This window comes from Podarcis filfolensis (genome assembly GCF_964270895.1).
Source record: "Podarcis filfolensis genome assembly, chromosome: 12".
NCBI classification, from domain to species: domain Eukaryota; kingdom Metazoa; phylum Chordata; class Lepidosauria; order Squamata; family Lacertidae; genus Podarcis; species Podarcis filfolensis.
This window is the reverse complement of record NC_139614.1, coordinates 58636616-58664073: the sequence shown is the minus strand read 5'-3', so window position 1 is coordinate 58664073 and position 27458 is coordinate 58636616. Positions and strand designations below refer to the sequence as shown.

At 44.4% G+C, this 27458-nt stretch overlaps 3 protein-coding genes across 4 annotated transcripts in view; 1 reads left to right on the top strand and 2 right to left on the bottom strand.

The window, feature by feature from the left end:
• Positions 1-27458, top strand: part of LOC310746018 (uncharacterized protein) — a 79458-nt gene that overhangs the window by 12501 nt on the left and 39499 nt on the right. The window lies entirely within an intron of this gene.
• On the bottom strand, positions 411-14444 carry LOC310745991 (vomeronasal type-2 receptor 26-like; the record flags this gene model as incomplete). The annotated part of the gene is made up of 6 exons (XM_083579495.1): positions 411-1598; positions 2429-2555; positions 3398-3625; positions 6159-6971; positions 7040-7331; positions 14347-14444. 6 exons carry the CDS (start codon positions 14442-14444, stop codon positions 700-702), a joined length of 2457 nt encoding a protein of 818 aa, XP_083435621.1. The 3' UTR covers positions 411-699.
• LOC310746044 (vomeronasal type-2 receptor 26-like) lies at positions 11912-26945 on the bottom strand. Of its 2 annotated transcripts, XM_083579670.1 has the most exons (7): positions 26409-26945; positions 24184-24475; positions 21625-22485; positions 15957-16184; positions 14730-14856; positions 14459-14611; positions 11912-11930 (listed from the first exon to the last, which is right to left on the bottom strand). In XM_083579670.1, the coding sequence occupies exons 1-6, from the start codon at positions 26654-26656 to the stop codon at positions 14493-14495; spliced, it is 1875 nt and encodes a 624-aa protein (XP_083435796.1). In that variant the 5' UTR covers positions 26657-26945; the 3' UTR covers positions 11912-11930; positions 14459-14492. The 2 variants fall into 2 exon arrangements, with proteins under 2 accessions (XP_083435796.1, XP_083435795.1); XM_083579669.1 differs by lacking the exon at positions 11912-11930 and having other exon boundaries at positions 14286-14611.

Sequence of the window (27458 nt, the reverse complement as noted above, 5' to 3'; positions counted from 1 at the left end):
CCTCCTGTCTGCGACTCCCGGCAAGATCAAGGGAGGTCTCCAATCGGCGATTCTTCCCAACGTGAAAAGAACACACCACTCCTCCCTCTCCTCCATTCCCAGGGAGGGGATAGAGACAGACAGAAATATATTTACATGTCTTTATTCCTGTCTTTCCAGCAGTACAGAGAAATCATGTCTGTACCCTCTCATCATCAACACCAGAGAGAGAATAACTCCACCCATGTACTTCCAGTACAGGGTCATGCGCCACTCGGAGCTAACATCCGGTGCTCAGTGCACTGAATAGACCGTCCCTGGTTCCCACGGTCCAGTCCCAAAACATCAGCTTCCTGTTTACCATTCCAGCCACCTGGAGCTCGCTTCTGCATTGCTCTTTTTTCATAACAATAACATCAGGGCCTTGTGTAATGTTGCACATGTGATGTTGTGTTGGGTCCTCCCAATCCTCTGGAGAAGCTGGACCAACATGCCTGATCAGTTATGTAGTGAGAAATCAGGTAGTAATAAAGGACATTAAACATTGAACCCAGTTTACTTGGGGGGCATTGCATGACATATACATTCATTTTCATCTGCAGGATTCATGTGAAATGAAGAGGACTATGTGAAGCTACAATCCCAAGACAACTACATGTGCTTCCTTTCTACTGTGCTGGCCATCGACAGCATTGAATGTTTTAAGCCTCAGATGCCATCTTAAGTTCTTGTTGTCAGGTGCTCCTTTGTATTCAGATCAGGCCTCAGCAGAATAATGTAGCACTTGGGAAGGAAGATGCAGCCCAGGAGCCCAGCACTGGAGGCCAACATAGAGAAGATCTGCACAGCCACCATGTACTTCCCCTTGGTGCTCAGGTAGGTGGGCACAAAAGACACCCAAACACTGCAGAAGACCAACATGCTGAATGTGATCAGCTTGGCTTCATTGAAGGAGCCAGGCAGCTTCCTGGCTAGGAATGCCACCATGAAGCAGATGGCAGCCAGGAAGCCCAGGTAGCCGAGGGCAACATAAAACATGGCCACAGACCCTTCGTTGCATTGCAAGATGATCTCTTCCGCCTGGGAGTGCATGTCGGGCTCTGGGAATGGGGGAGAAGAGACCAGCCAGATGGTGCAGATGAGAACTTGCACACCAGAACAGCAGATGACAATGGAGTTGGCCAGACTCTTCCCTAGCCATCTCCTCACCCTGTTCCCTGGCCTTGTGGCCAGGAAGGCCAGCACCACCGTGATGGTCTTGGCCAAGACAGAAGAAACTGCAACGGAGAAGATGATGCTGAAGGCCGTTTGTCGGAGAAGGCAGGTCGCTATTCTTGGTTGCCCAATGAAGAGGAAGGAGGACAAACAGGAAAGCAGAAGGGAGACAAGCAGGATGTAGGAGAGGTTCCGGTTGTTGGCTTTGACTAGTGGAGTTTCTTTGTATTTAATGAAGATTGCTAATACGATGCCTGTTGCTAAAGACAAGAAGAATGCAATGCAAGCTAATATAATCCCCAAATGTTCTTCAGAAGCCAGGAAGGTCACAGTCTTGGGGACACATTGATCTCTGTCCTTGTTTGGATGCTGATCTTCTGGGCATTTGGTGCAATGTTCTGTATCTGAGAAAGAGAATAATAGAATCACAGAACTGTAGAGTTGGAAAGGAATCCTCTCATGCAGGGATATGCAGTTGTTCCATATGGGCACCCAGAGTGGCTTTTTGAAAGTCTATGCTGATGTGGCATAGGTCAGGAGATAAGAATGTGTAAATAGGTAAAGAGAGGGGGAAATAGTTTGTTGGTTTTAGAAAAATGTTTACCCTTTTTATTTTGCCTTTCCTCCAGGGAAATAGAGGGGGTGCACAATCTTATTCTCATTTTAATCACCAAAGCAACATTGTGATCTCGGATTAACTGAGAGGCAATGGCCTCCACATTGGTTTACTGCATTATATGGTTCCTGCATAATCCTGAAGACACATTTGTTTAACTTATCCTTGTTAATGCAGACAGTTTTCTATTGCTTCCATGCAATTCTCATACTAGTGAGATCAGAATAGTCCATCTATTGCATTGTAATCATTTTCATATACTGTATCATTTATTTTGTATTACGCTTTTACTGTGTTAAAAATCTGCCACTTCTCATCATTTGTTAGTTCTACTTAATCACTTTCTAAATTCATTTCTTTTTTAGTGCTGTTTTAGTTCCTTTATCATTGGAAGCTCAGTATAAAATAGCAAAAAGCAATGATTCCCGTTTTGAACCCCAGTGATTGCTGACTTGTGGCATTTCTTTCAAATCACTTCCTGGAATGAAGGTGATTAAGAAGAGAAGAGAAAGGATGTACATTCAGCAATGTCTTCAGAATTCCCACAAAAAATGCACCTGAATGAATCTCCGCCCTGAATTTATTCTCCCAAGGAGCCTTTCCCTTAGAGCAACCAACCTGCCTGAGTGGAGAACGCCCCTCCTGCACATGGAACGCAAGCATAGCAGCAAACAGGCTTTCCTTCTTGAACCACCTTGGCATATCCAGGTCGACATCTTTCAGTACACCTGGAACGAGGTGCAGTCTAACCATAGAGAGAAGAAGATGTATTGAGGGGAAAGTGTCCAGAGTATTTGTGCAGATAAAATTCCCTCATAGAATTTGGAAATGACCCACCAAACAGGATCTCTCATCCCACTCACCCCATCTACTCTGGCGGAGAATCGTTTTTGATGCAGAACTGCATGGCAGGGAGACCACTTGGGTGTGTTTGCTTGCTTGTTTTAACATTTATATCACACTTTTCTATACAAAGGTCTGCTCAAGGCAGAGGACAAAATATACATAAAGCAAATAGCAATCCTAGAACCACAGCATTAAGAAAAGGGCAGCTACAGAACAAACTGATGAAGATTACCAATTGAAAATACAGACACCTGAATACAGTAATGAAAAACTGACTCTTGGATCATTATTAAAATAAATTTTGAGTCCTGGGAAAGAAGGGGAGAAATGAACCTCTTGTGGGAAGCTCCTACATAACAGAGAGGTTCCCCCTCTGGCGATCATAATCATCATCACTGCTATCATCATCCTCTGACCTTTCCTCCAATGATCGCAAGGTGATTTCTGCAGCTTTCTCCCATCTAATTTAATATCTGAACAGCCCTGCAGGGGTCGCAAGGCAGAGGATGTTCATGGCAAGAGAACTGGCCCAGGCTGCTGAGGACCCTTCTGAAAGTTTGGGTCCAGTGGCCCATGATTTTCCCATGGCCTGCAGTGAACCCACACTTTCCAGGGGTTCATGACATGAGGAGTTGCAGCTGTGACTGGGTAGTTAAGGCACCATTGGCTGGCCACAAAATGTCATTTTACAGCAGTTGCTCAAGGAAGAGCCTAAGCATCTCCGTCTCTTACACCCCCTACCTTGTTAAATTTATTAGGCCACTCGATAGCTTCTGGATTAATGGTGAATTTTATTACACCCGATTCCTCTCTCCTGATGCCCCCAATGTTCACCATTGCACGAGACTCATTGGGAAACATCACCAAATTCATGATATCAAAGTCAGAAGGCAGCTCCCAATTCTCATCCAAACAAAGTCTGCCCCTGGAAGTATTGAAACACTGAATTTCATTTAAGAAAGGATGAAGCTGGAACGACAGGGAAGGCAGTATTAAGAAACCATGTTGAATATCTTAGTTCTACTCACATGAACTGGGGCTAGACTCATCTAGACTAGAAGCCCTATTCAGGCATTTCATTTGATTGATTAAAGCAGGAGTTTTCAGCCAGTGTGCCATGGCACCCTGGGGTGTCAGATGATAGTCAGGGGTGCCGTGGGCAACACTGGTCTCCATCCCTCTTTCCTTCCCTCCCTCCTTTGATGCCCTCTTGCATCTCTGCCTCCCAAAGGCTTGCACAGCTGTTTGTTGCAGCGGCTACAAGCTTGTCTACAAGCTCCCCAGACGAATGGTGCCTCTGGGGCTGGCCAGGGGGTGTTGGGTGCCAGGAGCTGAGGTGCCTTGGAGTAAGCAAGCAGGTGGGTGAGGCAGCCCAGCCAGCCAGTCCACCAGCCCTTGCTTTGTGGAAGGGACAAACAAGTGGGAGGCCAGGCAGGCAGGCACCACACTGGCCTTTCTTGTGCTTGTGGGACCACTAAGGCTGGAGGCATCCTCTTTCCAGGCCCCCATGGGGCCGCATGAGGAGTCATCTTTCTTTGAGGCGGGGGGTGGCTCAGGGATCAGGGACGGCTGTGGTGGCTGCCTGCAGGACTCCCAAGGAGAAGGGACAGAAGAGGAGAGGAGACTGAGGGAACACTCCACAAGGGATGGTATTTGAAAAGGGGCGAGGGGCTGCCTGATCTGCAGGCAAAGGTTGAAATAACTGGGCTTCTGAGGTCTGGAGCTTGTTTCTCCGCTGGTGAGCCACAGAAAGAATGTGGCTGGTCAAGGGAGCTGTGGACTCAAAAAAGGCTGAAAACCTCTGGATTAAAGTATTTATATAATTTACATATAAAATAACAAGGAGCTTTGAAGAATGAGATTAATACAAATGACAATACTATTGTAAAACCCACAAAGAACGTAGACATCCAAAATGTCTAACAGGCACAATCCTAAAAAACAGTGCTTGGGAATAAGTGCATTGGAACGAGCTGAGAGAGCAGCATTTCCACAGGAGTCTCTTTTATCTCGAGTGAAGATTATTGCACATTACGAGGGTAACTGCAGAGAAGGCCTGCACAGACCCTGCCCTTGTCATCTGTGCTGTGCCTCCTTCGCAAGAGGTTCAGAGGGTGGCAACACGAGAGCGGCACTTTTCTGCGGAAGGGAGGCTTGCCTTCATGACATATTTTTAAGTGCTGACAAAAGCATTCCTCTGTATCCAGATCTTAAATCACAATCCATGGCCTTTTAAATGAGTTTGTGAGAGGAGGGTTATTGATTTGCTTTTCTTATTTTATTGTTACAGGTTTTCCCCCTCATTCTATATTTTTATGCTATGATCTGCCCTGTGATCTTTGGACAGTTAACAGCAACAGCAACAGCAACTAGAAGGGTGCCACAAGCCATGCACTACTCCCAGTCCCTTCAGAGCAGTAGTGAGATTCCAAGGCGTTTCCAGGTGCTCCCCCAGGGTCAGGGTTCCTTTGAGAAGCAAGAGAAGTAGAGACTGCCATAGCTTTAAGTTGAGCTGGAGTGAGTCCAGATCTTACAGCATGGTCATCTCAGTGGCAAAGAGCCCCACACAGTGGCCTTGCATTGCAGAGAGAGCCCTCCTGAACCCGCCACTGGCCTTTGCAGAAACTTCTCCCCTTTCTCCCACTTCCACAACCCCTAGAATTCCAAAGCACAGATTTCTTTTGTGGCATCAGACTCAGTTTACCCTGATAGCCTCCCCTGCTGAGACCTGTGGCCAGAGCGACTCTTTTTATTTCTCTCGGTGTCTACATTACCTTCCTTTTGTCTGGTTAGTGACTTGGGCAGGAGTAGCATGGGGGGGCAGGGAAAGTGGGGGCCTTCAGTTCTTGCAACTGCCTCAATCCAGCCAGACCTTCAGGGAAGTGTTACTGGGACAATGAGGGCAGAGCTGCTTCTGTTTCACTTTGAATAAAGAGTTAAGTTTACTGGTTTCTGGTGATTTGATGTTTTATTGCTGACTTACTGATCTGAGCCTTGACACAAAATTAGTATATAAAACCATGGAATAGAGACACTCCCAGTGTCCCTAATTTCTCAGGGACGTCCCTGATTTAGAGAAGCCATCCTAGTTTCTGATTTGATCCCCAAATGTCCCACTTTTCCTTAGGCTGTCCCTATTTTCATTGGAGAAATGTTGGGAGGGTATGGAGTTATCCAACTCCTGAGCCATCTGAAGACAATCCTGTATAGGAAAGTGTTTTTGTTTTTTAATGTTTAATGTTTTATTACGTTTTTATATGTGTTGGAAGCTGCCCAGAGTGGCTGGGGCAACCCAGTAAGAGGTGTGGGATATAAATAGTAAAATTATTATTATGGAATGGGACGTCCCTATTTTCATCAGAGAAATGTTGGAGGGTATGATATGTACAGGTTTTTATATGCACTGGAATCCCAAAAGAGGGTTGTTATTTTTTGCCTGACCTCTAAATTGTATTGTAGTTAGGACGGTGTAATTCAATTTGCAAAACGGGGAAGAAAATACCTGCCATGGTTGTAGCCTTTGATGTTTCCCCTTGTTTCCTTCCCCCACCATCAGCAGCCGCTTTGATCTAGATGAAAATGCAGCATTGACAGCCTGAGCCACAGCCTGAGCGTTGATGTAAGTGCTGTAGCTGTCTTGAGACAGGGCTCTTTCCAGCTCCTCTTGCGGCAGAGCCTCCAGGTTCTCCTCCTCTCTGCATCTTGTCTGGCCTTTCACAGACAACACAGGCTTTGAATATGAACATTGAAACATTTTCCCCAGAAAATGCTGAAGAAGATTGGAAAGTACTGCATAGTAATCACGTTTTGTGCTCTTTATTCTGGTCTTCATTACGAAGGAGAGAGACCCATGAATGTACTGGAAGTACATAGGGGGAATAGACAAGCTAATACTGATTTCCTGAAAAGATGTTGTGATCCAGACTTTCGCCCCTATTTCCTTTTCATACATTCCGTGTATCGACACAATTTTGAAGATTCCCACTGTGTCAGATACATAGCAAACAAATACACTGACTTGTCTCCAGATGAAAAAAGGTTCACCTGGGCTGATCCTAAGTGCTAGATCATTTTCCTTTATTATTTTTGATAAGGCAGTGCAAATCCCCCTGCTGATCAGCAGAGGTGTCAAGGCGCTCACAAACATTTCTCCACTGTTATTGTCCGGAGCCAAGAGGCCAATCCACGTCCATCCAAAATGCAGGAGCAACTCGACAATTCCTTGGTGCTGAGTTTTCTCTTTGGGGAGCATCCGGTAGACAAAAGGGAACTGAGTTTTATCTTCAAGACCCTGGGCAGTGAAGCCATAACTGATCTAGTGAGGAAATGAAAAGATTACTGCATGCATTTCAAATTCTCTGACCTTCCATTACCCCTTCATACCTGTGGGATTTTGTAGATGCTTGACATGGCTGATATCTCTTTTGAGATGGCAGAATTTCCCCTTTCAAGAACAACTAGCAGGTCATTTGGATCGCCACAGTGATAATTGGGAATATTGCTTCCACTGCCTGTAAGCAGCTCTAGCATGGCATCTGAAGTCATCCTTGCATCTGCGTAGTTCTCATAGAGGCTGTAGCCCAGGGTGATGTTGGGTAAGAGCCTGAGATCCTGGTTGATCTCCTGGATGGTGAACAAGAAGGACGATATGCGCCAGTAGAACCAAGGTGACTCTCTACAATAAAGGAATAAAGAAGTATAAAGCTACAATTCACAGCTGAATGAAAACAAACATTATCTGACCAACAGAGATTAGTATTTATTTAATTATCTTATTGCATTTATATCCAATATTTTTTCCTGTCCATTATACAATAAAGATTGGGCAATTCATGCTCCATTACAGGAGAACAGACGCAGAGTCTCCATGTAATAAAACTGATTAAAAAATGAAGTTTGTGAAATACTGTGAAGCCGCAAAGGTTGCTTTTGCTTCAGTGGTCTTGGCTGCTTCCCGGAGGAGCTGTGTAAATTCCTCAGTTGTTCTTCAGAAGGAAAAATGGGGGTCAAGGAGGAGGAGGGTTTTGCCAAAAATGACCACAATGTTAGAAGACAGTTGGTTAGGAACAATTTGTGTCCTAGAGAGGAAGCAGAAAATGCATCTTTAATTACAGATGAAGCCTGTGGTGTTGAAAATGTGTGTGTGAAAAAAATGAATATTTCTTGTTCACATTTTAGAGATCTGACTCCACTAACAATTAAGTCATATTACCTGCATTATTTCATTTGTTTAATTCAAAGCATATTTTTTCTGCTTTTCAGCATGAAATGTCACACAGAGGGTTTTAAAATGTTTTAAACCGTTACATTCCTAAAAGACAACTCTGATTAAATAGTTTCTAAATTGTCCAAATAGAATAATAATAAATAAAATCATTGAAGCTTGGTGACTGCCTGAGTTTTGTGCCACCCCGCAGGTGGGATAATTCAGTGCATTCTTTTGATTCCAGACCAGATTCATTTACATTATTGTTTTACCACCTTCAAAATGCAACACAGCAGCATGAGTAGAATATTTTACTAGGGAAGACCCAGGGGACAAGGAAATAGGAGAGGTTTTGAGGAGACTCTTTTCCCAGCTTCCAAATCCCATGAAGCCCAGCCAGTAGGCTACTGGTCAGGGATGATGGGGGTTCTAGTCCAGTGACATCAGTAGGGCCCCCAGCCCCCCCAACTCTGAAATAAGGGCTATTTCCTTGATAAATAGGAACCACGGCAGAAGTACGGTAAGCGTGACATCCCTCTGTACAGGATGACATACTTCTCAGTGCTGGTAAAGGGTGTCTTGGAAAAGATATATGCATCTTGATTAACAAAATGTTTTGAAGATACAATGCCACTAATGAGAAAGTCGCCAGCCCGGTAATAGTTGCAAGCACCAGTTTGATCCCTGACCAGATTCAAGGGGCATTTTGCCTTCTGGTTCCTGCAGACTACATGGTGCATCATTAGCAGCAGAAGCAGCAACAGAAGCAGCAGGGATCTCATTCTGGCTCTGCATCTTACACATATATTCTTCTTTCCCCAGCCTTTTGCTTGCACTAAATCATGGCTCAGACTGTCTCCGACACAGGAAATATCCTCTTCAGCAATGTTTTCTTTCACTGCCACGGTGTCATTAATATAATGTTGTTGTTTCTGATGCTTATGCAATCTCCAGAAATATCTCTGGAGCTTTTAAAAGAAGAAATCACTGTGATTTTGATAATTACAAGTGGAAGAAGTTTCACCTCAATAACTTTCTGGAGTTTTGAATGGCTGAAGACGCAGGTGCAGAGCTGGATAAAAACATGTTTCTCATATATGTGGCATAACTCAATGTGTGTGTGTGTTATGGGGGGGGGAGTTTGGCCTGAACTTTTCTCACACAGAGCTAATGAGAGCCCTGCAGCTGGATCAGACCAAAGACCCAACTAGTCTAACAGCCTGTACCTCATAGCAGCAAAACACACAGTTAGGGCAGGAGGGTCCCAATGGGGCTGATCCCGCTTTTTCAAGAGACTGGGAGGGCTTAAATCTTCAACATGCTGCTAGCCATGAGGCCCATGCTCTGCCTCCACAGGGGGAAATGCTGCTGCGCTTCGGTCCAGCCAGGGCTTTCAGCTGAGGCATTTGGTTGGTTCTTGTGAGTCCAGGATGTGGGTCATTGGCCTAATCCAACAGCCATGCTCTTCCTATATTCTCACTGTTTTATTTCATAATTGCATTATGTTTTGGTGCCATGGACACCTTTCAGGGGATAGAAATGTCAATACCAAAAATAATACAGAATCATCATCATCATGTGTGTTTCTTTTTTAAAAAAGAATTATATTTATTAAAATTTTCAAAAGAGAATACAAAGGAAAAACAGAAAAGAAAAGAAAAAAGAAAGAGAAAAGAAAAGAAGAAAAAACAACAGTTAAAAAATTTTACCTTAATTACATTCCATACCCAATTTCCTTGACTTCCCCACACCTACCCTTCTTGTATTCCAATTCCAATTTTTAGCTCAGCAATTTTTATCCCCCCCACTTTACCTTATTTCCTCGAATTCAATTAGCTTAATCAAATTTTAACTTCTAAACCTCTATCTTTATATTTCAAAACTTATTCTTAACATACTTTTCCAAAATTCCTCCATCAATTTAATTAACCTATTCAAACTTAAAAATCTCAGTCTTTATACACCAACACTTATTCTTGACAATCTTTTGCTAAGGTCGGCCCTAAATCTCTCCCCAAATTCCCCATTTTTATGTTAGTGGCAAAAACCAACTTAATTAAAACAGAATTATATTTTTACACCCTTTGGATTCCCGAAGCCCTACCACCCCCCTTCCCGGTTTCGATCCCCAACCAAAGTCCATCAGTCCATCCAAAATCAGCCTGGCGATCTCACATCCGAAGCACTTAATCCTCTCTCAATTCCTCTCTGCCGGTTTTCTTGATAGTCCTTTATTTTAAATTCCGAATCTCGAAGAGGCTCTGTTCCGGTAAGGTCCATATTTCTTCCAGCCAGACCTCCATATTTAACAATGGAGCCAAAATCTTGTTTCTTACTTCTCATAAGTCCAAATGTCCCAAAGGCTCCAAATTCTGCATTGGCCATATTTATATCCCGTATGTCTTCAGATCCCCATAAGAGGAGATCTCTCCAATTTCCATTCTTCACTTCCAACCAAACTTTCATCGTGATGTTCTTATTTTTCATTATTACCAACTTAACAGGCCTCTGGCTCTCTTTAGTCATCTGCAACATCCCAGAGCCTCCTTCTTTCTCATGTTCTTTAAACGGCACCTCAAATGACTCAGACTCTTTCTCCTGTTTGGCTATAAGGATTTTTGGATCAGCAACAACACTTCCCTGTTCATCTGCAGGAGCTTGAATCATATCCTTTCCAGGTTCAGCAATTTTGTTTACTGTTCCCTTCATTGTTATTACATTCATAGTCAAAACATTTGTCTGCTCCTGTAGATTTCCCAAGAGACGAAAAGTCTTTTCCAGTTCAGCCAGTATTTTTCCACTTACAGCCATTTTTGTAATGTCCTGAATCCCCTCTAGAGGGATTCTAGTTACTTAATAACAAATTATCCTTTTCTTCTTTATTTTTGACAATTTGTTACCAAATTGTATCAGATGTAACCAGCAAAGACAGCAAAGACACAGTTCTCCTTTTTTTTCCAACTTTGACAGCTAGTTTGACAGCTGTCAAAATCTATAAACCTCTTCCACAGGCTCTCTCCCAGATCGCTCCCGGGTTTTGGGGGAGGGGTGAATTCCATTCTCTTATCCTCCAGCACAGTCACTTAAATTGGCCCAATATAAAGTTAATTGCTCTTTTCCACAAAAAGAAAGACATTCACACAACCTTAGTAATAAAATCCTTGCTTTACGATTTTTACAAGGCGGGTAGGTTGACTTCCTTTTTAGCACCTTACCCGATCTTGCCGAATTCCCAGAAATAAATTTCCCTTTTAAGTCCAATTACCGTGTTACTCACGGGTCGTTACTTTTGATCCAAATGTTCAAAGAAAGAAGTTAGCGCTCTCCATCCATGGCATGCGGCTTCACTCAGCAGGGGAAGCAGTCGAACTCTCAGCACCACGCCTCCCTCCGTCCCCCGTTCCGAAGCCTTTAAAAAGGCTTCTTTGCGGGTCAGGGGGCGCGCGCAAATGGTGCCCACCGAGTCACCAGGTCCACAGGCTTCAGCGCCTGTGGTTTCTAAGGGTCCCCGCATCGCCGCCGCGGCAGGACCCGACCCCTGTTGAGCAGATTCCCTCCGGAGCTCGGAGGGAATCCGCCATTAGACGATGGCGCCAACCCGGAAGTCCATCATGTGTGTTTCTTATACCCTACCCAACCACTCTGGGTGGCTTCCAGCAAAAATACAGGGAACTGTCGAGATTCAAGCCTTTATCAGGAGAAACTGGCAACTCTCCCAGGCACTCGGCTTGGTCTCCTGTTGACCTCCCTGTCTGCTTTCGCGGCAGGATCCAGGCAGAGGTCGCAATAGGCGATGCTTCTCAGCGTGAGAAGAACACCCCCCCTCTTTGTTGCCCCCCCAGCAGGGGAAAGAGATAGACAGAAACGTATTTACATGCCTTTATTTCTGTCTTTGCAGCGTTACAAAAAAACATGACTGCTCTCTTCAAACTCCAGCAGTCGAGAGAGCAAACACTTCCTGTACAGCTCATATTACACTCTGAGCTAATTCCGGTGCCCTCTGTTTTCCACGGACAGTCCCAACATCATGTGATGTTTTCAAGCAAGCAGCTCGCAGCAGCATTGTTTCTATATCGTAACAGGAACAACAACAACATGAAATGCGTCAGTGCATCTGGCTGTTAACTAGAAATTTGTTACTTCAACCCTACCCAGGGATGGCTGTGGGAAGGTTTCCTGCATTGTAGGGGGTAAGACTGGATGCTCCTTGGTGTCCCATCCAGCTTTACAATACTATGACTGTGTTCACACATTAAAAGCTTCCCAGGATACGGCTGCCTTCAGATGAAAATTTATACAGTTCCACAAACCTTCTGCCTGGTTCCCTGTAATCTCACTGTGAGGGAAGCACCAGAAGGCTCTCAGAGCTGGGCCTCAGTGTATGGGCTGACCAAGGGGTGGGGACACTCCTTCAGGTACACAGGGCCGAAGCTGTGAGGGACTTTAAATATCAACCCCAACACTTTGAATTGTCCTGGGAAATGTACTGGGAGTCATTGTAGATCTTTTAGCCCAAATGTGAGAAAACCAGAACATGTAATACTCTGACGAGACAGTGGCCAGGAAGGTAGAGTTTCAGCTGGCATACCAGATGGAGTTGGTGGACAGTCACCCTGGACGCAGAGTTGACCTGCGCCTCCATGGACAGCTGTAAATCCAAAATGACCCCCACACTGTGTGCCTGGTCTTTTAGGGGCACAGTTCCCCACACCTGCTCGTCCCCTGTCTCTCAGAAACAGTACTTCTGTCTTGTTGGGATTCAGTTTCAATCCATTAACCACCCCCACCCTCCAACTGCTTCCAGACATTCATGCAGGACCTTCACTGCCATTACTGGTTCCAATTTAAACAAGAGGTAGAGCTGAGTATCATCTGAATATTGATGAACACTCAGCCCCAACCCGCTGCTGAGGTCTCCCAGTGGTTTCATATAGATAAGAAGGAGGGCATCTGGAGGTCCTGCTGAATATGATTAGAAGGGACCAATTGGTTAGAAGATTTGAATTCATTTAAGGTATCTAGGTGTTCCCTTACCACCCCTTTTCCTATCTTGGGTTGCAGCTCCCTCCTTGCATCACTTATTGTGTCATCACCAGGTCGGGCATCACTTTCCTTTTGGGCAAAGACAAAGTAGGTGTTTGTCACCCAACAGCATTTCTCTGTCTTCCTACCACTTGCTTGTTCTTCCTCTTACTTCGGACATGGACAAAAAAACATTTTTAAAATTATTTTTAACCTCTCTTGTAAGCCTGAGCTCATTCTGAGCTTTAGCCAGCCTGACCTTCACTCTGCAACCATTGGCTACTCATGTATACTCCTCCTTTGCAATTCCCCCTTTCTTCCATTTCTTATGCATGCCCTTCTTTAACTCTCAGCTCTTCTGTAAGTTCCTTATGCAACCCCACTGGTTTCTTTAGACGAGTCCCACTTTTCTTTCTTGTTGGAATTGTCTGCATGTTGGCATATGTAAGTCAATTCAAAATAGGGCATTGACCTAATGTGTGTCTAGTACAACTATACTCAGAAGGATACATTTGAGAAAGGACTTCTTTTTATTAAAGCACTAATATTTTAAAATATCATGATATGGACTTCCAGTGAATTTTCTAAGTGAGCATAACATGGAGATGAACTTACATTTTCTCGCTTTTTCTGGCCATTATTTGCTCTCTGTTGTTCAGATCAGGCCTCAACAAAAGTATGTAACATTTGGGGGAAAAGATGCAGCCCAGTAAGCCAGCGCTAGAGCATAAGATGGAGAAAATCTCCACGGCCACCAAGTATTTCCCTTTGGTGCTCAGGTAGGTTGGAACAAAGGACAACCAAACACTACAAAACACCAACATGCTGAAAGTGATAAATTTGGCTTCATTGAAACTATCAGGTAATTTCCTGGCCAGAAAAGCCACAATGAAGCTGATTATGGCCAGGGAACCCATATAGCCCAAGACACAGTAAAACATGGTAGATGAACCCTCATTGCATTCCAATATGATCTTCCCATTCAAGGATTGCATGTCCCTATCTGGGAATGGAGGGGAAGTACTTAACCACAGAGCACAAATGGCAGCTTGAATGAAGGTGGAGGAGAGGACAATTGAAATGGTCAGTCTTTTCCCCACCCATTTCCTCATCCCAGATCCTGGCTTGGTTGCCATGAATGCCAGAACCACGGTGATGGTTTTTGCCAATACGCAGGAAAGAGCCACAGAGAAGACAATGCCAAAGACCATTTGGCGCAGAAGGCAGATCCCTTTTCCTGGCTGCCCAATGAAGAGCAAAGCACAGAGGAAGCAAAGAAGAAGGGAGATGAGGAGAGTGTAAGTGAGGGTCCGGTTGTTGGCCTTGACGATGGGCGTGTTCCTGAGTTTCACAAAACTTCCCAGCACTAAAATTGTGATGAAAGAGAAAGAAATGGCCAAGATAGCCAAGATAATCCCTAAATTTTCTTTGTAAGAGAGGTAGCTTAGAACTTTGGGAATACATTGACTGTGGTCCTTGCTGGGATACTGGTCTTCTGGACAATTGATACAAGCTTCCATATCTGAGGGGAGGAATGAAAAGCTGGTTATTTCTAGACATTTACCAATTATTACCTGAACAGTACATTAGAAGAGTCAGATTCATTTTCTACCTTCCTGAAATTCTTTTAACTATTTCAAGAAAAGCATTCCCAGTAATGAGAATGAATCTTTCTGTGTTCACGTGTTCATGTTTGAGTTCATGCTTTGTAATAGCTAAATGTTTCTCTGTGTGATGGTAAGGCACAATGGACAGCAATTCAGTGTAAGATATATTCTTCAAATAAATAATTACTATGCTACATTATCGAAAATTATTAGTATCTATGTACATATAGCTTCCTACCCTCCTGGTTGGAGATCGTCCCTTCTGGACACTGAACACAATTATAGCAGCAGAATTTCTCTCCCTCCTTCTTTTTCTTGCTGTAGCCAGGATAGCAGTAGTCATTGCACAGAGAAACAGGCAGCACCTGTGCAGAAACAGGGAGATTAGGAATAAGAGAGATGCCTTATTCTGTATCACATGAAAGGGAGACTAAAGAAGAAGCCAAGGGCTCAGTTCTGTTTACTCCACCTCCACCTCCTGGGAGCAAGGATGCCTTCTTGGCTGCCTTCTCTGCCACTCGGTAGGCTTGAGGATGAGCCTCACCAGGGCTGAAACTGCATTCAGTAGACATTAGATAGACTACCTTGCTTCAGAACGAATATATTATTTTACATATCATGTATCACATTTTTTTCAGTTGATTCTCTGCTATTTTATGCTTGATACTGAATTATTTTTAATCCTGTGCATGAAGTTTACCTAATTTTCTCTTGGTTTTTAATGTCATATATTATTCAACCAGAAGGGCTTTGGGAGGGGAAAACAAATGGAGGCGGTGGCTAATTTTTCTCTGATGGAACCAACTTTCTTTTTTCCAAAAATGATTGGAAAACTGTAACAACATTCAAAATCAATGGTTAGAGTTATGCCCTCTTGAAACCTAACCACATTTTTTTAAAAAATGGGAGGTTGAAAAGAGCACTTCTTGAGTCTCTCTCATTCACTTAGAACTGAGCTGGCTTCACCAATGGAGCAACAGGAACCAGGCGGCCCCAAGAGGGGCAGGTTAAATGAAGAGTAAGCAAGGATCAGATCTGAATCAGCTTCCACAAATTTGTTTCATTGGTTTGGTGAGACTGAGCATTAAAAATGCATTATTGTCATCATGTCCAGAATTTGGAAATACCTTACAAGATGTTTGCACTAAGCCCCCAGCAACCCGTGAGGCTGGAGGAGGAGAGAGAATCATCCCCCAAGAGTCGCTTGAGGCCAGAGGTTCGTCCCCAGCTCAGAGAACAGCACGCGGTCCTTTTCATTTCATATATGGAAGTGTTTGCAGTTATGGCTCACCTGTTTAGCTGCCAAACAATTTATATTCTTTTACTTAGAAGGGAAGGAGCTGCTATATATATATAATGCTAACTAGAATCATTCAGAAGCTGAACAGCATGTCAAATGATAAACTGATTTAAAAAATGGGTTTCCCCCCTTTTATATACACAAGTATTTGTAGCTGTGTCACACCTGATTAAATCTTGGATGCCAAACAATCAGGTCATCATGAATGGTTAATTCTTTGCCCAGAGGAGCCTGAGGTTCCAGTCCTCCAACTTTGACTCGAACCACAGAGCCATTGGGGAACATCACCCAGTTTGTAACATCAAATCCAGTAACTTGTTCACCATTTTCATCAAAGCGCACTGTGTCTCCAGCACTATTATTGATTACCATACTCTTTAGAAACTGATGCACCTAGATTGAACGAAAATATGAACAAGGGGATCAAGGTATTGCAATGATTTAAGTGAGGTTCACAAATGCCTCTCATACTCATTTTTTATTTTAAAAACATGGTGACTTGATATGCCTTGATATCATTTTGGTTCCTTTAGTCGAAAACGGAAAATAAAAGAAAGCCCCACACATTTGTTTATTTTAAATGGAATTGGATTCTGCAAAACTAGAGTGACTTTGGAACAAAATTTAGCATGGTTTTTAAAAAAAAAGTTTTGAGTTGTAATTACCTATTATAAACAACAAACAAACAAACAAACAAACAACCTTTGTTGTTTATAATAGTTTTAGAAGTATTAGCACAAATAATAAGTTGTAATCAAGATATTAAAGGTGTAAGAGTGGAACAGAGACAATATAAATTAAAAGCATTTGCAGACGACGTGGTGATATCTGTAGATGAACCAATAGAGTCAACCCCCAAAGTATTACCAGAGATAACAACATTTGGTGAGGTAGCAGGTCTTAAGATAAATATAATAAATATAATAAATCTTAATAAAGAAAAAATCAATTTTTGGTTAAAAATATGAAGGAGGAGAGTAAAAACAAATTACAAGATGTATCTGGTTTAAAAATTGAAAGAAAGGTTAAATATTTAGGTATATGGGTAACAGCAAATAATAGAAAATTTATATAAAGACAATTATCTTAAAACCTGGGAAGATATTAAAAGAAATTTGCAAATTTGGGACAGAATGAATCTTTCATTATTAGGTAAAATGTTGACTATAAAGATGAATGTTGTCAGACCTGCTCGCGACGGTGAGGAAGGGACGGATCTTCACCAAGTTGGATCTACGAGGGGCCTACAACCTTATACGCATGCGGGAGGGCGACGAGTGGAAGACAGCCATGTTTACGCCTTTAGGAACCTATGAATACAGAGTCATGCCGTTTGGTCTCCAAAATGGCTCCCATTGTTTCCAAGCTTTCATGCACCACGTGCTAGCGGGACTCCTCTACAAGAAGTGCGTCTGCTTCTTAGATGATATCCTGATCTTTTCGGACTCGCAGGAGGCGCACGAGGAGGACGTCAAGGAGGTCCTGCAGAGACTACGGGAGCACAGACTTTACGCCAAACTGGAGAAGTGCCAGTTCGACACGACAGAGGTGGATTTCCTGGGCTACAAGCTGTCCGACAAGGGACTTGCCATGGACAGCGCCAAGGTCCGCTCAGTGTTGGACTGGAAGAGCCCGCGCAACCGGAAGGAGGTCCAGAAGTTCGTCGGTTTCGCCAACTTTTATCGCAAGTTCATCAAGGGGTTCGCGAAGGAGACGGCGGCCATCACGGACACCCTCAGCTCCAAGAAGAAGAAGTTCACCTGGACGGACCAGGCGGAGCAGTCCTTTCGGAGGCTCAAGCGTCTCTTCGCGTCCGAAGAACAGCTGCTACACGTAAACCCCAGCAAACCAATGAGGGTTGAAACGGACGCCTCGGACAGAGCGGTGGGGGCCGTCCTGTTGCAGCAAGATCCGCAAGGGGAATGGAGGCCATGCGCATTCTACTCCAGGAAACTCAGCAAGGCGGAACAGAACTACACCATCTGGGACAGGGAGTTGCTGGCCATTCATGCAGCCTTCAAGGCGTGGCGGCACTTCCTCATTGGAGCCAGACACACAGTGCAGGTCCGCACGGACCATAAGAACCTGGAGTACTGGCACACGGCGAGGTTCCTGAACCAGAGACACATCCGCTGGGCGGAGTTCTTTGCGGATTTTGATTTCCGGATAGAATACATCCCGGGAGACAACAACGTCATGGCGGATGCACTATCCAGGAAGCTGCAGTATCTCGAGGAAGCGGCACCGGTGGCGGCAAAACACATTTTCGCACCAAAAGCGTGGGCGTGCGCTTCAGCCACCCTGGACCTGGACACGGTGCGTCGCGCGCTGCAGACGGATTCGTTCGCACAATCCAAGATGGAGGAGGTGCGAAGAGGCACAGCGAAGGACGACGAGTTCCAGATACGCGACGGACTGCTCATCCGCAAAGGGACTCTCTACGTACCGGGAGACGACCTCCGCGCGAAAGTCCTGCAGCAGTTACACGACGCGCCCAGCGCTGGGCACTTCGGCAAGGACAAGACGGCGGAATTAGTCACCAGGGACTTTTGGTGGCCCAAGGTGCGGGGAGAAGTTGCAGATTACGTTTCCAGGTGTGACACCTGCCAAAGGGCCAAGCCAGTACACAGGAAGCCGGCGGGACTGCTGGAACCGCTGCAGACGCCGCTCGTACCATGGGAGAAAGTGGCCCTGGACTTTGTTACAGATCTGCCCAGTTCGCGCGGCAAAACAGCGGTACTCGTGGTCGTAGACCTCTTCACCAAGATGGCGCATTTCATTCCGTGCGCGAAGGTGGCCACAGCGGAACAGACCGCCAAGCTGTTCATAGACCACGTTTTCAAAGCTCACGGCCTGCCGCGGTCCATCCTGTCCGACCGGGGCCGCCAATTCATCTCGAACTTCTGGCAGAAGCTGCTGGGCATCCTGAACGTCAAGATCAACTTAGCGTCGGCACGACACCCGCAGACCAACGGACAAGCGGAGAGGGTCAACGCCATCATGCAGCAGTACCTGCGATGCTACGCCAATCAACAGCCCTCGACCTGGGTGGACTACCTACCGCTAGCCGAGTTTGCCTACAACAACACGAAGCACGGGTCTACAGGGGTGACACCGTTCTTCGCCAACAATGGGCGCCACCCCAGAACCTTCCCGGGGTTGGAGACCGAGGCAGAGGGGGAGCCACGGGGGGCAGAGCACTTAGCCGCAGAGTTACAGGAGGTCCATGAGCAACTCCGAAGGCACTTGGAACTCGCAAAACACGCCTACAAGATGCAGGCAGACAGGCACAGGAGGGTTGGGGAAGACATACAGGTAGGGGACTGGGTCTGGTTAGCAGCTCAGGCAGTGCCGGCCAGAACGCTAGCTAAGAGGAAGCTAGGACACAAGCAGCTGGGACCTTACCAGGTCGCGGCACAAATCAATCCAGTGGCCTACCGGTTGACACTCCCGGAGGGCTCCAGAATGCACCCAGTCTTTCACAGGTCAGTGCTCACGCCTTACAAGGCACCCCACAGGTTTCAGGCACCAGGGACCGCACCAGCTCCATGTAGCCCATCGCCAACAGGGGAGGGACCACAGAGGGTGACGCCACTCAACGAGGTCACAGAGATTTTGGACTCCAGATGGGGGGAAGAGGGAGTTGAATATCTCCTCGCCAGGGAGGGTACTCCGGCCAGCGCCAACGAGTGGGTGCCGTGCTACGCCGTGGAGGAGCACTATCTCAAAGACGAGTTCCATTCGATCTTCCCACACAGACCCATGCCGGCGGAGTATTTCGACGACTGGCTTTTCACACCCACACTGTCAGCCAGCACGTTCCAAGGTTTCTCCTCAGATGAGGAGCCGACGCGGGGGATGAGCTCCCCGGAGGGGTCGCTCTCGGGGTTTGCCACGGACCGTTCCTATTGGTGGGACACTCAACCAGAAGTGGGGTGGAGCAGGGAACTGCTGAGGGGGCCCTTGCACACAGCCTCACCCGAGGGACCGGGTGGAGAAGTGGACATGGACGTGTGGGGGGAGGATCTTGGTTTTGAGCACGACAGCAGAGAAATGGAAGCAGAGGAAGTCGACGTCGACGAACCCATCGTGGGGGGGCCTGATCCCGCTGGCCGGTTGCACACCAGGGGGAGAGAACGGAAGCCAGCACTCACACCCCCAGCGCTGGAGCACCTGGAACCCACACCCGAAGAGGGGGAGGGGGGAAGGGGGGCTTCGAGGGGGGGATGGATGTCAGAGGCTCAGGAGCAGAAGAGCAGGGGAGAGAGCAAATAGAGAGCGGAGGAGAGGAATCAGAGGGGAGCATAGGGGAATATGACAGTGGACCGAGAGATTCCATGAGTTTCTCCAGCGAATCAGAAGATTCCCAGGAGGGGGCGCCTATGGTAAGGGCGAGGCGAATCCCAGGGGGGACGATCCATAAACAAGGAACCAGAGGGGAGTCCCAAAGGAGTAGCGGAGGAGTAGGGCCAGTTCCCCCACCAGAGCACAGTGGGGGGGAAGAGTCACGTGAGTCAGGACCAGCTTCTCCTCCATCGGGGAGTGGGGAGACGGAGGGAAGGCCAGGTCCAGCTAGCCTCCCCGAAAGGGGGAGCAGTGACACAAGTGTAACGGTCAGAAGGAAAGTGGGAGGCTGCGCGCGCGCCCCAAGTTCAAATGTGGAGGAGCGCGGGACAGCAGAAAACCCGGATTGGGAGCCAGGTCCTAAAGCCCGAAAGAGGGGGGGGGAAGAGTCGGGAGAATCAGCGTCAGAAGAATCTCGGAGGGCTGAGACTCCGACTAGCAGAAGGACCCAGAGAAAGAAGGAACAGAGGAAGAGGTGGAGTAAGGCTAGAATCTTAAGCTGGTGTCAGGGGGGAGGAGATTCAGATGGGACTTCTACGGTCTGATGGATAGATGTAGCGTTGCGCGCTGCGCGTCTGGAAATGAGACTGAACTTCAATAAAGACTTTTTAACTTGAGCAAGAAGCAGCGTTGGTCTTGTGTGAGCTGGGACCTTGGGCAGCGCTGACAAATGTGTTGCCAAGAATGTTATTTCTGTTTCAAATTATTCCGGAGATTGGCAGGACAGATTGCTTCAATGCATGGCAAAAAGATATTTCTAAATATATTTGGCAAGAGAAAATCCCAAGAATAAAATATAAAATATTGATAGATGCAAAAGAAAGAGGAGGTGTCCCCCTACCAGATATGAGATTATATTATGAGGCAACCTGTCTCTGTTGGTTGATGGAAAGGATGAGGTTAGAGAATTCACATATTTTACACTTAGAAGGTCATGATAATATTTTTTGGCTGGCACGCTTATTTATGATACAAAAAGGTGAAAGTTCATGAAACCAGAAGCTTTTCTTGTGGGAATTATAGGATAGAACTACCTAAATTGTATAGAAATTTATTTATGTATGTTACTACAGCTGCCAGAATGCTACTCGCCCCAAAATTCAAAGAAGCAGAAGTCCCAGCAAAGGAAGAATGGATACAAAAACTTATGGACTATGCAGATATAGTGAAACTTACCAGAAGAAGAATAAATCAAGCTAACTTCTTATAAAAGAATGGAAATGGTTTATTGAATATTTACAGATAAATTGCAAACAGATAAAACATTGGCAGGATTATTGTAATAACCTGCAGTTTCATAAGAGTATATATTTAAAGTAGATAATTAAATGAATTTGGATATGCAGAAGATATTAAAAAATAAATTTAAGGAAGCACAGAAAGTGGGGGAAGGAATTCAAGTTTTGTAATGTTTAAATGACTGTAAAATTAATGAAATGCATCAATTTGAAAAATATTAATAAAAACTTTTAAAAAGAGTTGTAATTACCTGCCAAGACTGCACATTCTGAAATGCCAGTCTGTCTCCTCCCAGTCTTCTGTGTTTGGTGATGGATTTGTATATAGCATTCAAAGCATGTGTCAGAGCATAGACAGCATTGTAGACATTGTAGCTGTGGCCTGTCATTTTCATTTCAAATAAAATTCCAGGAATGCTTTCCAATTTCTCCTCCCCAGTGCAGCTTGTCTTCTCCTCTTCCTCCTGTCCTTTAGGCAGTTTTAATGAACAGCTGAAGGATTGTTCCCAGAAGTCCTGGATAAAACCATCTCTTTGGGCCCAGGAAGGTCTTATCATCTGAAGGAACTCTTGGAATCCTACCAGCTGGTTTGAGTGAACAGTGAAGGTTAGGGAGCCATGAAAGGTTTGTATATCAAACTGTTTGTGAAGAGATTGTGATGCAAAATCCCAGTGGGATGTAACAAGCCAGACTTTACCCAGAGGTGGTGATGAATAATATAATGGTATTCCCAACAGCATAATTCTCAAAATCATAAAGGAAGGAGGTTCTCCATAAATAAATACTACATTGGCTTTTCTCTGAAAGGCACTTACATAGTTTCTCAGACTTTCAATGCCTAATTCTAGCATTTCATCCACATAATTCCATTTTGGGATTCTGACTATGAAGTCATAACAAATATGATTCTGCGAAAGCATTGGTACAATTGTCTGTAAAAACTTGTCCCCTTTGTCATCATCCACAGCCAAGAGCCCAATCCATGTCCATTTGAAATGCTGAAGTAACAGCACCACTCCCTTGTGCTGGTGGGCTTCATTTGGGACCATCTGGTACAAAAACGGGAACAGCCTTTTGGCACCTTGTACTGGCAGAAATGATCCATAAGTAAGCTGAAATAAAATGCATGAATATTTTTTCAGATGGAGAAGATCATGCTACACCTGTGAATCACAGTTGCAGGGCCATTTTTGAGAAGCATTACAAGATAATTTTAATTATAATGTTCCAGAGAATCCAGCAGGTTGTCATGTTTAACATCCTGCTTAGACTCATAGAATTGCAGCGTTCAGGTCCTACGCTCTGGAGCAGCAGAAAACAAGCTTGCTCCATCTTCCATGTGACAGTCCTTGAGATGGGACCCCTGGATCCTTTTCACATGTACTGCTAGTAAGCTTGGTGTCCCACATCTTATACCGCTGCAGCTGGTTCTTCCTGCCTAAGTGCAGAACCTTACATTTGTCCCAATTGAAATTCATTTTTAAGCTTGGTCCCAGGTCTCCAACCTGTTACAGTCATTTTGAATCACAGTTCAGTCTTCTGCAACATTAGCTACCCCTCCCATTTTGGTGTTCACCTGCAAATTTGATGAGCATCCCCTCAATTCCTTCATCCAAATCATTTATGAAGATGTTGAACAACAACGGGCCCAGGGCAGAACCCTGTGACACCCCACTTGTCACTTTCTTTCAGAATGACAAGGAATCATTAATGAGTCCTCTTTGGGTTTGGTCAGTCAACCAGCTACAAATCTATTTAACAGTTATCTTGCTCCACACACATTTTAACAAGCTTCCTTGCAAGAATATCATTGGGGACTTTGTCAAAAGTCTAGCTAAAAGTGAAGGGAGAAGGAAGGGTTAAACTCAATATTATCTGCACCCAAACTAACTTCTGCAGTTGTGGTAAAGCAGCTAGCAAAAACCGCTATTGCTTCAGTTCTGCAAGCCAGAAGCTGCTTCTTGTTTCATGCTTCTTGCTTCAGTAACGCAAGAGAAGAAAGGGAGGGGGGCTTAGCTAGCCATATAGCCATATGCCATATAAGGTAATAAGTTATAACCTTGCCAGCTGATTGGGGGGATTGGGGAGGTGAGTGTATGCTCTCAGGTATAAGAATGCTTGTTTACGTGTATTGGCGCCGCCAGTCTTTGGAAAGTATTCCACTGGCTGCCTCTGCGCAGATCTCAATAAAACTCTTTTCTCCGAAGAAGAAGTTGCTTCCCTGGTGCTTTTGTTCTCTCCTCGGTCCTGGGGCAAGCGGGCAAATGAATCCCCTGTAAACTAAGGCTTCAAAATCACGATACACTATGTCTACAGTGTTCTCCTGATCTACTAAGCTTGTAATTCCATAAAAAAAGAGAGATTCGTCTGGCATGACTTATTTTTGAGAAACCCATGCTTGGCCTTAGTAATCACTATTCTGCCTTGGCCAGGCCATACTTGAAATACTGTGTCCAATTCATTAGAAATATTAATAACCCTTCCACTTTTTTTACCAGCTGCACATTGATATAGATTCTTTCCAATCTTTCATCTGAGTCATTGATTCAAAATTTCAGTTCAGTCCCAGAATATAGTTTTTAGGGGGACTCCATTTAACCTCCCTCCATTTGATGTTAAGCCATCGCTGAACACTCAGTGAGTACTGTTTTCTAAAGAGCTATGTATTCGCTAGATAAGCTAACACTTAGTCCACATTTAAACTGTTCATTAAAGAAAATATATCAGGGAACATTTTCAAAGCTTTGTGGGCAGGCATCTAGATTGTGTGTCACAATTGTGAAATCTCCACACTCATGCACACAGCTTACCTGTGGAGTCTTGTAGATGTCTGAAATGATGGCCACATTGGCAGAGATTTCAGAGATGCATCCTCCAATGAGAGCTATCAGATTGTTGTGGTTGTGACACTTGAAGTTGGGGACAAAGTGACGTTGTGCAGAAAAGAGGCTGAGGGTGGCCTTATAGGTCATCCTGGCAGTGTAGTAGCTGTTGAGGATTTTGAAGCCAAGAGAGATATTTGATAAGATGTTGGGATTCTCATTGATCTCTTTGACAGCAAATGCTAAGGCCAGAACATGCTGGTAGTTCTTTGGCACTGAACTGAAAAAGGTACAGCCTGTTTTACTGAAACAGCAGGAGCAGCAGCAACAACATCATCATCATCATCATTATGAATAAAAACATATTTGTAGATTTCATCCTTAGTTACCTGGAAGCTTCCAAATTGGAGGAGTAACTTAAAACTATGTAAGATGATAGACTGAACTACAATAAATGTAATACATGAAAGAAACATTTTTTGGATCATTCCAGTTGCTTCATAAACTATTCCAAGCAGTTAATGGAATTACCACCTTTGGCTTAAACAATGGAATTAAATGAGGGTAAGTAGAAAACTGAAGACAGGAGTGCCTGGCGTGCTCTGGTCCATGGGGTCATGAAGAGTCGGACACGGCTAAACGATTAAACAACAACAACAAGTAGAAAACTATGGGCTGGCCCACCCATGTGGTAGGAGGAGGCAGTGGCATCAGGCGGCAGCTGCAGTCTCGCCCAGGCCCACCTGCCGCAGCCTCCTTTTCCTACCCCACAACCTTCACAACTGGGGGGTGGGGGGTGGCAGGAGGGTGGCATTTTGTTTTCCTCAATTGGCCAAACACCCTTGGTTGGCCCTGGCAAAATCTGCCTAACCTTTGCCGAATGAACCCAAATGAACAGATGGAAATTCTTGTCATTTTACTCAGTACATTCTTATTTAAAACCTTTTACAGGTAAAAAGTCATTTTTATATCCGAAATCTGAGATACCATAATACAGATATAAAGACAACTTCCATAAGTTCATGAAATTAGAGAAGATTTAAGGAAGTGCAAAGGGGATGCTCAGAAGTTCCCACAAACTTGCCTGCTTTGAAAGCCATTCTCCTGAGATGTGCCTGGTGCTCAAGGACCTATATACATTTTTAAAAGAAGAAGATCAAACTGTGATATATTTTTCTTGCGGGGGGGGGGGGGCGTTGAGTGTGGACTTGATTAGTATTGGCAAATGTGTGTGCAGCATTTATCTCCCACTCATCACCATAAATTGTACCTGTGTGAGTCACAATATTCAAAGTGAATGCGGGAATCCATCACATATACAATACTTAATTTTTTTAAAAAATCCAAATATAAAATGGAATATATATTATTGCATCTGTCACAACTTTTCCTAAACTTTTGTCTGATCTCCAAAATTCTGGTAGGGGAAAAAAGCCAAGGGTTATTCAAATCCAAATTATTCTGATTCATTCTTCTTATAAAGATTGGTAGTATCCTCTGTATGTGATAACTTGGAATGGAATATTGAAAAGACAATAAAACTAGAAAATTTGGAGGAGGGAGAAGGAGGACAAGGATTCCAAAATGTGGAAAGAACAGAACAATTGGGAGGGGTGTTAAAAAGGACAAAATCCACCATGTTGTCATATACCCTCCTTAAAAAAGGGTAAAAGTAAAGGACCCCTGGGAGGTTACGTTCAGTCAAGGCAACTATGGGTTGTGGCGCTCATCTTGCTTTTCAGGCCAAGGGAATCAGCGTTTGTCCACAGACAGCTTTCCGGGTCATGTGGGCAGCAAAACTCAACTGCTTCTGTCACAATGGGACACCATGACGGAAACCAGAGCGCACAGAAACACTGCTTAGCTTCCCACCACAGCAGTACCTATTTATTTCTTTACTTATTTATTTACCTGCTCCCCACCCCCACACCATGGTTGCAGTAACCCCCTAAGCAGTCTTCTACAGTTATTCTGCGGAGGTTCTAAAAATACACAGGATCCATGGATTTTAATGGGCTTTGGTGAAGGGAAATTTGTAGTTGTTTGTGCCCACATTGTAATGGAGAAGACACTATATGTATTATCAATCCAAAATGCTTGTTTCTTCATTCCCAAAAAGTAAATAAAGAATGGCATTTCTTAGTGATGTGTCCTTAGTAATTATGGACTGTACATCATTTAGAATGAGAGGAGTATAAAGAATAATTACTTACACAGGCTCATCAATCAAGTTCTGTGTCGGCTGTTTCCTCAAATCGAGTGTATCGTGCATGAAGACAACTTGAGAAACAATCTCGCCAATGACCAGGTCTCCTGGCTGGTAATATTGATGAGGGATCGGGAGGGGATCATCATATATGCTGCAATTAATGGATTGTGTCTTGCATGCAGCATGATCTAGCAGTATGAGATGCAACATCAGCAGATGGATGGCCCGGTTGACAAAACTTTGCTTTCCCATCTTTCAAACTACAGTATTATTTCTGGCTATCAGTTTTTCTATTGCCTCTGTTGATTGGAGTTACTACACTGATTTAATGGTGTTGCTAAGTGGCTCTGACCAGCCCATTTCCTTGTTCTTGATTTATCTCAAAGAGCGAGGGAGAATAATATATATGTATTATTCTTAACATCTTCACACAAAGCTGTTCAGCTACGGGTATTAACTTTTTCTCTGTCTGAAAAGGGGAGGGGGACACAACCTTGTGAGATCTCTAACACCTATCCAAAAGCACACCAGGCACAAAAGGGCAGGGTCCAGGTGTGTGTTAATAATCACTGGTCAGCCAGCTCTAAGTTTTCACATTAAGAATATTTGGTGCAGAAGATTAACTGCACGAGTAGAAAGACTGAGAATGAGAGATAGTCATTCTTTAGATAAAGATTGTGGCAAAATTAACTCTATAAAGAAAAATTCACACAAAAGAATGCCTGCAGTGTATATGTCTAAATAGGGTTCTCAACATCATGAAGATTTTATATATTTTTAATCGTATGCTGATAATTCATGGCACTAACAGGCTCTGGGTGTACACTGTATAAGAGAATGAAAACCAGTAATTTTCATAATGATAGGGGTTGTAATTTTCCTAGTGTGTTTTTGACTTCTGAATTTGCCTCACACGTGAAATAAACTGTTAAGAGTCAAGACACACATGTAATTCCTACAATTCTGAGGGATAATAAAATAGCTAGAGGGTATATTCCAGTAAGTCCAGGTTAGCTCTGCCAAGAAGTGAAATTATGTTCACCCACAAATCATA